The 15,223-nt window shown below is 41.6% G+C and overlaps 1 protein-coding gene across 26 annotated transcripts in view; it reads left to right on the forward strand.

The window, feature by feature from the left end:
• Nucleotides 1-15,223, forward strand: part of EPB41L3 (erythrocyte membrane protein band 4.1 like 3) — a 96,649-nt gene that overhangs the window by 39,797 nt on the left and 41,629 nt on the right. For all 26 annotated transcript variants that reach the window (XM_074548852.1, XM_074548843.1, XM_074548820.1 and 23 more), the window contains exon 4: nucleotides 15,035-15,139. In XM_074548852.1, coding sequence (XP_074404953.1) covers nucleotides 15,035-15,139 — 105 coding nt within the window. The remainder of the gene's footprint in view (nucleotides 1-15,034; nucleotides 15,140-15,223) is intronic.

The raw sequence follows: 15,223 nt of genomic DNA on the forward strand, positions 1-15,223 counted from the left end.
ATTGACATTGTCCCCAGTCTGCCAAGACAAACAGCCTCAGGGCAGCTGTCTGTTTCTCCCATGTCATGAAGAACCTGGGGATTTCTGAGGGGCGTTAGATCACAGGAGTCGATGCAGCCCATTCAAGGGACAAAGCCTGGTGGTTTCCACCAGATGCTCACCCCTGCTGGCAATGGTTCTCCTTGGGTTGTTCATTGTGCTCTCCCAACCAGCATCATGCTCAGAAATGTTGATTGTCAAAGCGTCCAAGGCCAGAGCTGTGGCCAAAACTGCATTTCATATTGTCTCTTTTAAGCAAGCTAGACTTATGCTTTGCATTCATTAGTTTGAAGAGCTAAGGAGAAAGCAAGATCCAAGACTGCAAATTAATTTCAAATAACCTAAAAAAGGCAATGAACACACTAGTTCAAGTTTTTCCTAAGATTCAAGAAAACAAGCAAAAATTACTTATTTCTGTGTTTCTTCAGCTTTAAGTAGGAGCTTTCAAATGCTGTAGTACAATATGTTTCTTCTAGTATTTATTTCCCTTTTTGTCCATATCTGCCCCATCTCAATTTTCTGTTATCTAGACCACTGCATTTTAATTAAAAGATGCAAGTGGAACAAGCTGTCATGCTCTCCATTACACATAGCCTAATTTAAAGTGTCTTCCTAAAACAAGTCGGAATTTGTCTTTGTTGCTGCTCTAAATATATACATGCTGTCACTCACAATGTGAGGGCAGAAAGCTGTAACATAATCTGTCTAAATAAATGGTAAAATAATTAGATTTCATTTTGAAAGGCTCAGCTGTCTGAGGCCATTGGTAATTTATACTCTTTCGTCATTCCTGTACCACTCAGACTTTCTTATCATGCAGGCCACCAGTGAATGAAAACAAATGTTTCCATGGCAGCCTGTCTGTGGCATCTCTGCAGCCCTACATCAAACGGCAAATTGACGTAGGATCCAGATAAGCTGCACAACACATGGAGAAACAACAACTCAAAAAGTATTACTGTTAACCCCACTTCTGAGTGAGTGGGGGTCAGCTGAGGTGGGAAGGGACTGGTAAAAATACACTGTATATGGGTATTTTTAACTCCAGTTTTCTCAGTCATGCAACTTGGGCAGTGGTTCGGTGTCCCATGCTGTAGCCACTGTTATTTACACCTTTGTACACCTTCTGGTGACTTCCTCCCTGGTGGAGACCACACTTTCTTAATGGATTTCCCCACATCCTCAGGTGACATCAGAGTAGCATGCTTGAGTTTAAATAGCAAGACGTTTTCTTTTCATACATTTGAAACCAGGACTTGTAACATGGACCAAAGCAGACTGGAGTGAACTGGTCCCTTTCTGCCTACACAAGTATGGGCTGATAATCCTTTTTGAAGACAAAATGGACATGAAATAAATGGATTCTCTAATAGTTGAAGTATTGCTTCTTGCAATAATTTCTCATTTTCCTGTTAAAAAGTGTGACTACATGATCCTTCCTTGAAAAATAAAGTCATTAAAGATTGTCTTAGGACAGGCTTGAAGGGTTGAGAACAAGCAGAATTATTTCTGCGCTGCCACCTCTGCCAGCAATGAAAGAGAGCAGTGGCTGCCGGTGCTGCTTTTCCTGACCTGCAAGACTCCCTCTGGAGGAAAAATCCTCCTGTGTTTCTGTATGATAGAGGGGAACTGCATGGCCCTGTGGTCCCCTCCCCACACAGTCCCAGCAAACCCTTCCCTGGGAATTTCCATGTGTGGACCTGCCAGCCGCTTTTGCACAGGGAGTTTAATAACATCAAATTTCTCCTTGGTTTTGAGGTAGGTTTTAAGGTCAGGCAGGAAACCTTGTAATAAGATGCACTCTGCATTCTGAAGGATACAGTTTCGGTTACCCCCTGCACATTTTAATTGTTTAATGAATTCCACACAGTCTCTTGCAAATGGCTTTACATGCAGAACTGATTATTGGATGCAAGAGGAGTTTTTTTAATAAGTCTTTTCCTTTTGACCTACTCATTGCTTACACTTCACTTAATTTAATATGAAGACCTTTGTTTTGGGTCTTGTTTCTTCCCCAGGATATGTTTCAGTAAAAGTGGCTGGGTTGAGAGGCATCGTCGCTGTTACACAGCATGTTTTCTGTACCCAGACCCTCTAATTAGGGCTGACTCGGATTAGCCAGGGGATTCACTTAAGATCTATGTTACCTGACACATGTCAGTAGGAGTCTGAGTATTGCCTGAATATGTTTCAGCTGAATAAAGTTAATAAACAGTTCTTCTGACTTGCTTTTTCCAAATACTGTAGGCCTTTTTTTTATGAGTTAAAATAATTGTCAATTCAAGAAGCATAATGATCTGGAAATCAGCACCAATGTCATAATGATCTCAATAATCAACTGTGAGGCTGAGAAGAGTTTGGTAATTAAAACAAAAGTAAAAATGTTTGGACTCTCTTTTAGTGATTATGATTATTATTCTTATTTCACTGAAGCTAAAGAAGTCTAAATCAAAACAAGTCAGGTTGAGCTAAGCCTTTTCAAAATTCCACAAGGCAGAGGAAGTGGGGCTGGAGAATTTCTGCCTTGCCAGGGCAGACTGAGGTCCCCCACAACTTCCTGTGGCTGGGAACATCTGGGATGTATGGTATTCAGGGGGAAGGTCTCTTATAACCTTGGCAGGCAGACACCTAAACCACTAGACAGATATTTTCTCCAGTTCATATGCAAGTATTTTAGAGACTGAATGAGGAACCAATTAAATTAAACTAAGTCACTCCTTTAGATGTACCAAGTGGACAGAAGGTGGGACCTTAAATTGCACATTTTGGCACAGCAGAGGACATGGTCACAATCAAATGCCAGAAGCTTAAAAGAAAAAAAATTATACACGTTTTCTCCAGATCTACATTTTCTACATCTAATCCTCTTAACTAGTGACTTTTGCTAATAGTTTCTGAAAATTATTTGTGCAGTGAAATGTTGAGTTTATCAGGCAAAAATACTTTTGATACCTTGGAGGTGCCAGCCATTTTTCATAACATTGAAAACTATTGTGAGCAGTCCACCTACATTGACAAATACTTTCAGCTGCTCTGAAACTGCATATATTTTGAGAATAAATGGTTAGCTGAAAACTTTCTACTGAAATAGTGCCTCTGGTTCCCTCCCCTTGGGGAAAGAACCAGCTGGACACAAGCCAGGCAAGAGGAGCTTGTTCTCCATCTGGCAAAGTTTTTAAAAACTAGGTTTGATCATGCACACTCAAACTGAGGTACTGCAAGGTTTCTTGCTGGTTAATCTGTTTGCAAGACCCCAGGAGAGGATGATCTTCCACCTGCCTTTCACTCCAGACTGAGAGATGTCTGTTGGCTCCAGGGGTCCTGTCCTTTGCCCCATCCTTGCTGATGGCCTCGCCAGGGTAAGACTGCATCAGACCCTTATGTTTGTCTTCTCCAGGCTTATTGCTTGGGGTGGTCTTGGCCCCAGAGAGCCTCCAGCTTCTTACTGGAGTGCCTTGTGCAGCCAGCACCCAACCTCTGCGTGTATTTTTTAATGACTGCTGGAATATAAATAAAAAAGAGCGGATGACAGGCTTTGTCTTTTCCCTTTTCCAAATGGACACTCAAAGCCTTCTGCTGTTTCTGTACAATGTGTTTTTCTGTACAAAACCTCATGCCCAACCAACACAGTGGTTGCTGATTTTCATGTCACTGCCCAGTCATGCTCCTGCCAAGCCTCCCTGCATTTTGTCATGTTTCCTGCTCTGTTTCTGTGTCAATGAAGTGCCTGCTGCTTGTTCCAGTCCCAACCGAGCTGTCTAAATTCATCAACTCTAGTTGCTCCAATTTATAGGTGCTGTCCCCGCGTTTACACTTATAGTTGCCATTTCCAGATCCAAACTAAGTAAATCTTCACTTTATTATCATCCTCTAAATATATTACCATGTCAAAGAAAATCTTAATGCCTCATACGGGTGATTATTTTTTTTCCAACTGAGCCACATGCAACATTGCTCTGCTTTTATGTTTTCTCATCCTTGTCTGTTGACACAGTGAACAGAATATCATAGACAGGACTGGGTGGTGAAGTATCTGCTTGCAAAGCAAAGTGTTGATAGGCAGCAAGGTCTGTCTCTCATGGTTTATCTCACTCTGGCAGAAATGGTTGTGATCTGAAGTGGATAAATCTTGGATGTAGCTTGAGAACAGGATTTGTTAGTTTTCATGAAAACCCCAGCATTGATGGTGCAATACCATCTAAGGTACCCCAAATCTAAAAGCCTGATCATCCTGCTCCCTCTTCTGCCTCAAGAGCATCTTTCTCTGCAGTGTATTTTTTTTTTTTCACTCCAGGCTGGCAATGTAGGTCAGAGAGAGCTCTGTGGCTTTTAAATTCATATGGCAAGATTACTCTGTAAATCGGACTATGTTGACAGTAGAGCTTTTTCAGCTGAAAATAAACAAACTGTTTATGGGGGTTTTTTTGTCAATATATGCCAAGGACTATTTATATCTCGGGTAGTGATTGGCTCCCCTTGATATGTAGGTACTAGGCTTGTGCACAGTTAGTTAGCACGTGAGATGAGGAGAGATGAGTGTTTGCTGAGTTTATCCAAGTATAGGTAGAATAAGGAAAATATTTATAGCCACTACTGGAAAGCTTCAGCTGCTGCATGAATCCCAAGGGACCTGCCTGAGTTACTGCAGAGTGTCTTGCAGGAGGCTGTAGGGCAATCAGGAGGCATTAAGCCAATGGATCAGCTGCATGTCTAGCTAAAATCCTAGCCCAAACAATCTGTGCTCTTAAGAAAACTGAGGGGTTGCTTTCTCTGCTGAAACGCCTTCGTAAATGGAATACTGTTTATTATTTTATGTCATGATTTAGCAAATGTGTAAAGCTAATAAATGTGCTGAGAACAGAACTTCTAATTGAGAAATTGTGTCCACTGTTTTTATATTCATTTTATCAGAGGGTAGTGCTCATAAGCTGGTAGCAGACCTCAGTTTATACAGTATGCAGTCTGTTGATGCACTTGGGATGCATTTGATAATCATCGCATTTGACAGGTATTTCTGTAGCCATTGTGCACGTGCAGACATGGCTCTCACACTTCTACATCCAAAAACATGCTCCAGACTGTTTATTTTTTATCGAGTGCCCCCAGCACGGTTGCATTGTCGTGAAAGGAGTGCTCACTGTTTTCCCAAGGATGCAAACTGTGTGGAGCACCCATCAGTACACTTAGAGATTGTGTGGTGCCAGTGCTGGTGTGATCTCTGCTGCTGAGGTAGAAGGCAAAAACCCTAATTTGGTTTGATGCCAGAATCGGGACTAGGTCACCAATCTTCTTACTGGGATTTAGCAGTCCTCTGGGTTTTTTTAGATTAGTGCTGGCTGTTTAGGATTGCCAGCTCAAATGGCATTAAAGAAGGTTGCCCCTGATAAAAACTATGTCATATTATACAATGTCATTGACATTTGCTGCAGGTATCTAACGGTAGCATAGGCAGTGTTACATATTTATCTGTTGGTCTAAATGCTTGGTTAGCAGTCGACAGAAAAGGTTATTTTCAGGAATGGTAATACATTTCAATATGGTGTATTACAATAAATATCAACAAGATGCTGAATTATAGTACTGCCATCATGGGGGAAAAAAGACAGTGATCAATCATCACTGTATGTTAAAATACCTTCTCATCCACTCTGTTTCCTTATGTGCCATCACTTATCACTTATATGTGCAAGGCAGTATAAGATAGTGTCCTAAATTAAAAGGCAGAGGCAGATATGCAAAATATTATTGCAGGTTTTATTTCAAACTATTACTCTATATCAGTCACCTACTGGGATGTTTTATGAAGGTTCACACATAAAGAAGTTAATAAAGAAATAGAACAGTTGGAGAGCTTACATTGATATGCAGCTTTCAGGAAAAGCATTTCTGTACATGAAGTAGCTTCATAATGGGGAAAAAAGTCTTTTTAATATAGCTTTTATTCAGAAAAATCTTTTTGAAATTGCCTAATTCTTAGTTCCCCCCACTTTTGGCTAAATATTTTATTAAGTAGATATTATCTGGAGTTTTGACTTGGGACATTTCCAAATACATTTTACCACTGAAGTATGGAAAACTTTTGAGAACCAAAAAATTAATGTATTTTGCTTTGACCATTTTCTTTTCTTGGAGTGTGTCTCTTTTTTCCCTTTGCATCCTAAAAGGCTGGAAAAAATCTCTTGTTCAATATCTCCTACACTTGGTGACCAACTGCTTACATACTGGATGAGAAGGTTCTGCCCATCTAGGGATTCATTTAGGAACATTTATGATTAATGACTGTGTGTTATATTTTGAACATTTGTGTCTCCTCCTCATCCAGGCGAGGGCAACAAAGATTCTCAGAGGGCTGGAGTGCCTCTCCTGTAAAGACAGGACTGAGAGGGTTGGGGTTGTTTGGCCTGGAAAAGAATCCAGGGAAATTATTGTGGCCTTCCAGGAGTTAAAGGGGGCTTACAGAAAAGAGGGAAAGAGACATTTTACTCAGACAGATAGTGATAGGACAAAGGGGAACTGTTTTAAACTAAAAGAAGGAATATTTAGATTGGATGTTGGGAGGAAATTCCCGGCATCCAATCTAAATATTGGATATTGGGAATTTCCTTTACTGTGAGGTTGCTGAGACACTGGTTGCCCAGAGTAGTTGTGGATGCCCCATCCCTGGAAGTGTTCAAGGCCAGGCTGGATGGGACTTCGAGCAATCTGGTTTAGTGGAAGGTGTCCCTGTTTATGGCAGGGGGGTGGAACTAGATGATCTTTAAGGGGACTTCCAACCCAGGCCGTTGGTTTATAATGGTTTGCATAAGCAGATTTTTTTCTGCAAGAAACCAAGTAGTTGGAATAAAAAGTCAATATGAGTTAATTTCCTTTATTTTAAAGGGCTGTGTGGAAGAGGGGAGTAGGGCATTTCTTGTTTGCTTTGTCGATATATAGCCTACCTTTGTCTTTGGCATACAGTGTTGCGCTGATAACTTTGGCAAAGGTTTTTTTCCCTAGGAGAAAAGACTTGAAAATGTTTTGTGGAATGCCTAGAACATGACTCGCAACACATTGAACTTTGAGATAAATTAACTGGTATTGATGCTTCTGGAGTTGCCAGTGCCATTTTCAGCAAGCACGGCAGGGGATTTAGAGACCTAAATTCCAGTGGTTAAGTCATGTCATGCTCCCAGATGCTTTTATCCTACACATTACACATGTGATATTTACTTCAGTAAACCAGTGGAAAATTTACTGATTTTCAGCCAGTTAAGACTCCAGTAAAGATTCTCTATCCTGTTTTTCTTTCTGGATTCTCCTTACTTAGCTTCCTGCTGTGAACTTCAGTTGAGAAACGAGAGATTTGAAGAAATTCAGGGGTTGTTTTCACTCCTGTCACCTTTCTGCTTCATCTTCTTTTCCCTGTGGAGAGAAACTGCGGAGAAGTGTAAACAGGGAAAGAGTAAATCCTTTGAAAATGCAAATTACAAATATGTAGAAGTGAAATAGAGTTAAACTTTCTTGGAATGACTTTTTCCACTTATCTTCCTTGAGAAAAATAGCGATTTCCTTCTGCTGGCTTCAATCAAGACATGTTCAAAAAACATGTCTTCCATGTTTGGAGATTTTCTGGCCTAAAGTGCAATGATCAGCTCCTAGAATTTCTCAGTTCAGCTCTTTGGTTCTTGAACAGCTCAAACTCCTTTCAGGAAAAACATGGGAAATGTCATGGTATGTTGATTATTATTTCATTCACAGATAAAAATGTGCTCCTTACCAGAACAACTGTGTGAGTTTAGAATCTCTGATTGACTTTCTGTACATGGAGAAGCAATATGATGTGGCCACAAGCTTCTCTACATTTGGAGCTACAGTGAACATCCACTTACAAATTCACATCTGTTTGTATGCAAGTATTGTATGCATCAAATTATATACGTACTTGCCTATGCATATTAATTTATTTCATATGTTGATGTTCATATCCTTCCCCCAGAAATGGGATTCTCCATACAAAAGTGATATTGCAGGCTTGGTTACTTTAGCTTGCAAGTAATGAGTATTTGCAGAAGTATTGAGGTTTTTATTCTGGGATTTGGCATATATTTTGTATTAATGGGGTAGTTCATGAGGAAAGAATGAGAAATTGTGTTGTCAGGAGGCTGGAATTCAGCGACTCAGAGACTCAGCTGAGGGAATTTTGTTAAGAGAGTGCTCTCTATGGTGAGTACAAAGTTTTCCTGACAACCAGTTAATCATTTTCACTTGTTTGTGTTGCAAGAATAATTGCAGAAGCTGCAACATGGGGATGGAGAAGCTTCCCTTGCTTATGCTTCTTATTTGTTGCCATATACATTTTAGTATATGGTGTTTTACTTGTATTTGCACATAGGAGACTACCATGCAGTCTATGCAGTGTAGAAAATGAAAGTATCAACCAAATTAAATTGCAAAAAGTAATTTAAAGTGTAACCGGAAAATGAAATAAAATCAGTGGTCTGCACACAATTGGAATCTTCTTCATCAAATAAAATTTGAAACATTGGAAAGGAAAAAAAAATAGCTAATTCTTTCCCACCAGAAGGAAGAGGGGAAAAGGAAGAGGTTAGTACAGCCACATGCCAAAATACATTACAGCATGCAAGGCTAGAGCCAGCCCACACATTTATACAGTGCATTGTTGAGATCCGTTGGAAAGTGCAAATACTAATTAGGAATGTGAACCAGATAACCTCAACATCACTTCAAGTCCAATTATTCGTACTGGGATTTCATGATACTGATCTGTTTGTCCTTATTCCAGCAATCCTGCCTAACTAGAGTTATTACAGTAATTGTATGGAGTTGGATGCCAGGCTGGAGCTAGTGTGACATTGCTCACTGGCAGCTTGGCAGCTTTTCCCAGGAAAGCAGCAAGGTCATTTGCATATGTATTTCTGCAGAAAGTTACATGCAAACTCATCCCTTTTAAATTCCAGGTCCACAGCTGTGATACATTTTCATCCTGCTGTGCTCCTTGACTGGTCAGAAAGGGAAGTTTCAGTTCATCAGGCTGTCCTGACCTTGTGGTTACTGTGCAGTGGAGTTGATGGTTATTGGTGGCAAGAATGAATCCTGTTATAGATGTCTGGCTGAAGAACACTGTTCTCACTCTGTGTTTTCCCTAGCACTGCAAAATTTGGTCTGAATGTGATCCATTGTAATTGATTCCATGCTGCAAGCAGCCCTTACTCAGCGTTCTGCACCCACATGAGACTGCAGCATTGAAAGCCAAAGCAGAACCGCCCCAAAGTGCTTCACTTTGGAGGCTGCAATGGTTTTTATTTCTAGGAAGCAGAGAGGGCTGCTTGCTTCTCATCAGCTCCTCATCCTGCTTCCCTCTCAGTGAGAGGAGGGTAATCTGCTAGTGAGCAAAAATAGAGCCTTGAGAGTAGACCAGCACTCTGTGCTGTAATCAGACACTGAACCCCTTGGCACCTGGGGAGGTGCGCAGGGATCCCAGTATCATGGCCGTGCTGGTTCAGAGGGGCTGGAGAGGCCCCTGGCGTGAGCAGGGCAGGGGCCAGGGCAGGGAGCAGGTGTGGTCAGGCCAGCTGTGGCATTGCCTGGCCAATGCCTTGAAACTCTCTGAGAACAGAGGCTCCTCAGCCGTGTTGAGCTGCCAGTCCCAGAATGGCACTGCTCCTCCAGTGAGAAATCTGTCAGGCAGAGGGCTGGATTCTGTCTGAAAGAAGTACTGACAGGTCCTCAGCATGGACAGCTCTAGCTGGCATAGAGCTAGGAAAGATGGCTGGGCCTGTAGGTTGGAGGTTACCCAACAAGTGAAAGTGGGTCATTCAGGGTGAGGGGCAACAGAAGAGGCTCAGGCTGCATTATCAGGGTGGGTGCCAAAATAGCCTGCAGAAAGACTGCAAATGATTGTGTTTCAGGGACAGGGCAGGTTTGCCAAACCAGGAGCCACAGCAGCTTGAAGACCTTTTGGAGAGGTGGTGCCTCCTGGCATGGAGCAGCTAAGCCTACTGCTCTTCATAGAAATAAAATTTGTCTATTGGAGGTGGCAGATCTGAATCCTCATAAATTTTCCTCTGGCACAACTGGCTTCCAGCCTGGGACACACAATCCAACACATAAACATTTTAAATCTTCCTGATATCTTCCGTATATTTTACTGACTCCCAAAGGAATTTTCTGGAGTCTTACTACCACCTGTAGGACAAGGAAGTTGGCATCATATCTTTGTATTAAGTTGTTGGTTGCTCATTTTCGATGTAATTTTCCTCGTGGCTTAACACAGTACAATAACATATGGATTTGGTAGCTGGGTTGGCACAATACAGGGGTTTTATTACTTAAGAGTCCTGATGGGCAAAAAGGTGAACAAAAGTCAGTGATGTTCCCTGGCAGCACAGAAGGTTAGTGCCATCCTGGGCAGTGTTACCAGCAGGCCGAGGGAGATTATCCGTTCCCTTTTCTCAGTCTCAAAGTGCTGAGTCTGATTCTGGGTTTCCCAGTACAAGGAAACATGAACATACTGGGCAGAGTTCAGCAAAGGGCATAGATATGAGGAAGGCCCTCGAGTATGTCTTTTATGAGGAAAGGCTGAGAGCTGGAACTGTTCAGCCTGGAGAAGAGAAGGCTCAGGGGGATCTTAGCAATGTGTATCAATATCTGATGGGAGGAGTGAGGAAGACAGAGCCAGAATGTTATTGGGGGTACACATTTGCTACAACAGGAGACAAAGGGCACAAATTGAAAGACAAGAATTTCCATTTAAACAGAAGAAAAAAAATTCACTATGAGGGTGACCCCCGCGGACTGTGCAGTCTCCATCCATGGAGGTATTCAAACCCAAGCGAGCACGATCCTGACCAATCTGCTTTAGGTGGTGCTTCTGGAGAAGGGAGGATGGACTAGGCAATCTCCAGAAGTGCCCTCCAGCCTCAGCCATCAGCAGTTCTGTGATTACCATACAGCACATAGTTTGTGGCTGAAGTGATAGCAAAAGCTTGCATTTTGTCATTTTGATAATATTTGCTTAATATAAGTCCTTTGCAGCTCATGAGTTTAATCATAATAAAGGAAAACTTTTTTATTATTGTTCTGCATTAAGAAATACTGAATTTTGTATCTAAATTTTCACCAATGAGACTTGATAATAATGTTGTTATTGACTTGAAAATAATGTTGTTATCCAGGCAGAGCAAAGGTGGAAGTACTTGAATTTTTGAGTTCTTCGCTCTGTACTCTGTTCACACAATATTGGTCTGGTGATCTTGTAAGGTGATGGGGGTATGGTGGAGGAATGTGGGCTGAAGAAGATGATGTGGGAAGATTTGAGCATGGTGCAGAAGCCCATTAGGGGACAAGAGAGCCTTTTGTGACCTTCAGCATCCCAAGGAAGGAGAAACTTAGCATCAAAACTGAGGAGAAGCTGGTGAGAAGAGAGGCTGCTTCTCCTTATGTGTGAGAATTGCTGGCAGGCACTGGCTTGCCAAGTTTGCTGCTGCTGGCTCCTTTCACTGGGAACTTCACCAGGAGGCTGTTTATTCCCATTCCAGCTTCAAGGGAGAGCCATGGCCTTTATAGACCTGCAGGGATGAGGCTGTGAAAAAACATAATGTTTTTGCTCCCAGACCTTTGTGTTCATTTATACCGTTTAATCTGTGTCTTGTATCCCTTCTGTTTGCTTGATTTCCCAGAGCTTAAGCAAAGTGTCTTTTTTCACATCTGCACATTTCCTTTCATCCCATTCATGCCTGAAAAATATCTAACGATATTTCTAGTGGATGCTCTTGCCAGATTTACCTTTCAGAAATTTTTTTTCATTTACAAAGTCAGTATTTTATAGCACAAAGTCTTCTTTTTTATTTATTTTTTGATCCACACTTTTGGACTGCTGGAAATTGATTGGCATTTTTGGCATTAAGTTGTGATCCACAGTAACCAGCAGACTGTCAATCTTTCATCGTCTTAGACTTGTCACTCCAACAAAATGGAAAAGGAAGGTTTAGGGTGGATTGAGAAGCTGTATCATTTTGTAAGTTGACCTTTCTCTTCCCCTCCCATTCTCTCCCTGCCAAAGCAATGATATCCTTGCCTTTCATGGCAGGGTTATTTGGGCATGCAGTAAAATAAAAACAAGTAACAAGGGCAAAACAGGCTGTTCAGTTGTTTTAATTATATATTTCCAATTGAATCTCCTCATTTCCCATGAATTTATGCAACAGTTTTCCCTCACTTTCTTTCTGTGCAATGGTGCTTTAGAAACAGTGTGCCTGCTCACAACACATGGGTACAAAGTGGCACTGCTGCCTAATGTGCAGGGGCATGAGGATTTCTCTTGCATTAGGAGGACAGCAGGGGTGACTCCATTTAAGGCTGATCCAACTCCCCAGATGATCAGAGTCCTCTAAATCCTTCTCCCACAGGTCATCTCTGACCTGGGAACAGGCAGGGTGAGGGGCAGTGGTGAGGCTATGGTGTGAGGCTCATCCAACACTCAATGTGAGTGTTTGGACACTAATGGCTCTTTCTGTAGGAGAAGTGATCTTGGTCAGGCTTTCCCTCAAGCATCACCAGTTCTTACCCTGTGATTGTGAAAAGAAGACACTGGCCAGGAAGGGCTGTTAGTTGCATTTTGATTTCTCATGTCCTCTTGCACCACCAGCAGGATTTTCCCCCATCCTGATGCAGCAGGAATTGTGTGGAAAATGACTTATGTACAACTTGGGCATCTTCACACAGGAGGAGGAAGAGGAGGTTAGATTGCCAAGAAAATTGTTCCAGATTGCTGTAGATACTCTCACTTGCAGTGTGTAGCCAAACAAGAAATACTGAGCACTGGGGGTGTCCTGGGCATTTGGTTTTTATTACTGCACAGTCCTGCACAAATGTTTCCTGTAATTCCCTGTTAAAACATCATACCTTGCAGCTGCTAGCTACTATTTCTCAAAACAGACATCTGTGTAGATCTCTGTAGTTATGGATCAGCCACATAAAACAGCTCCTGTGCTGGCCTTGAGTGACTCTTAAAATTAAGTGAGCACTGAAGTGCCACAACTCGAATACATGTAAATGGTGCACTGGTGCAGACCAGTGTTTTTCAGAGCTGGTGTCCTCTAGAGCTAACCTGTTTGTTTTTCCTCAATTCAGTATAACTACTTAGTTTGTTAACAAGTAGAAGAGTAAGAAATTTGCAAAATGCAACATTGTTTGCTTACAGCAGAAATGTGACCATTTTGGCTTGAAGTTTCTGAGTTGCTTCCTCTCCACACACTAGTATTAAGATCTTTTTTGTCTGCCTATTTCTCTACAGAGAGCACCAAGTATAAAACCAGCAACCTCTCGTTACCTACTTTCAAGTTCAGGGCGTGAAGAATTAACTAAACATTTGTTTTGACACTATAAAGGAGCTGGGGCATATTTGTGCTTCCTACTTACAGCGTGGAAAGCATGTGACACACAGAACAAGGCCCTAGAGCCGTTTGCTCAAATAATGCTGGAAGGCACAGTAAATGAAGTTACAGGAATACACTTGTAATGCACTTCTGGACCTGGTTTTCCTTCCTCAGCTGGAGAACATTTTTTAGGTCATGCTTCAGTTTCTCCATTGATAAAATGTAAAGGATGTTTTCCAGTGCCCTTTCCAATATACCAATAGAATGCCAGTAAAAATACCAAATTTAACACAAATTAGATTACGCTGCACAACTCCATCATCTCTTGTGATGTTTTCACTGGGTGTTAGGCAGCAACCCTCAATTCTTTCCTTTTTTTTCTTTTGGCTTGCTTAGGACTTCTAAAATAGTTTGAGGCCAGCATTGGGCTCCATGGGTTTGCTGGCATAGCTGTGTCAGCTTGGATTTTGAGCTGCCCTCTCCCAGCCAAGACTGCTGGAAGTGCAGTCCGGGTGCAGCTCTGTTGGCAGATGCATGTAAATTTGGAGGTGGCATTCTCTCCTCTATTTGTCAACTGCCTGCATTGCTTTTGAAGCAAGTAGTGTGTTTCCAGTCTGCTTCTAGCCACCTACAGATAAAGAAAACACTGTGCTGACATCAACTAAAATATTTATGTACTCGTGTGGTCAGAATAAAGTGGAGAGATTTTTCCTTTAGGTGAGTTGCACTTTGGGAAGCAGGCAGTGATGAAACACAGCAATAAATATGGCCCAAATAATTTTGAATTGTTTATCGTAGTTAATGCATATCAAAGTTGGCATGTGTAGGTTATAAAGAGGATGTTTCTGTCTGTTTGGTTTTCTGGAGGGTTATTTTCTCAATTTCACATACAACGCTGAGAAACGGCATGACCTGAATTTTTACTGTCCAGTATGATAGATACTATGAAGCTTCTGCTAAGGGTTCTAGATGTTGACAGTGAGAGGCCTTCTCATCTGACATGTCAGCAGTAAAGAAGGTTACTGGGGCAGTGGAAAGCTGGTTTTTTACCCAGCTACATTCCCAGTCAGATACTAGGCTCTTCCCATGATTTCCATAGATGGCATAATCACGTTTCCCTGTGTATTAGACAAAAATGGGTCCTGAAATCAGTCCACACTGTTACCAAAGCAAATAGTATGTCCATGTTTGGTTTTTCCTCCAATGGATTGCCCCGCCAGTCACAACTCTGATAGACCATGATCAGGAATATTTTGTACTGCTATTTGTTGCTACTTGCACATAAAGAATTGCTTCGGTTTGCAAAGGTATGACCTCATCATGCTCTTGAAGCTGGAGTTTCTGAAAGACAGAAGAGATTTTCCGACTGGAAGTTGAAATATGACATATATGACTTATTTCTAACTCTGCAAGAAGACTTGAGGTTTTAGGAAAAGAGGATTGGCCCCATTCAGCAGATTGTTATGAAGCTCCAGGTCAATAGGTTGGAAAGATGGGCGCATTGATTTGAATAATTTTGAGGTTACTGGTTTGACAGAAAAGGTGTTATTTTAATGCTTATATTACTTTATTTGGCAAATTTAATCGTCTTTTGGTTTGTTTTCTGTTATTTCCCACAGAAACGTTCCAGAGGTCAAGTGCTATTTGACAAAGTGTGCGAGCATCTGAACCTTTTGGAAAAAGACTACTTTGGACTAACATACAGAGACACAGAAAACCAAAAGGTAACCCACAAAAATGCAGGTGGCCTTTGGCATGTGAACATTAGAACTCCCTGAGACACTCCCCAGACAGCTGCAAACATTCCA

The sequence above is a fragment of the Zonotrichia albicollis genome, chromosome 1 (assembly GCF_047830755.1).
Source record: "Zonotrichia albicollis isolate bZonAlb1 chromosome 1, bZonAlb1.hap1, whole genome shotgun sequence".
Taxonomy (NCBI): Eukaryota; Metazoa; Chordata; class Aves; order Passeriformes; family Passerellidae; genus Zonotrichia; species Zonotrichia albicollis.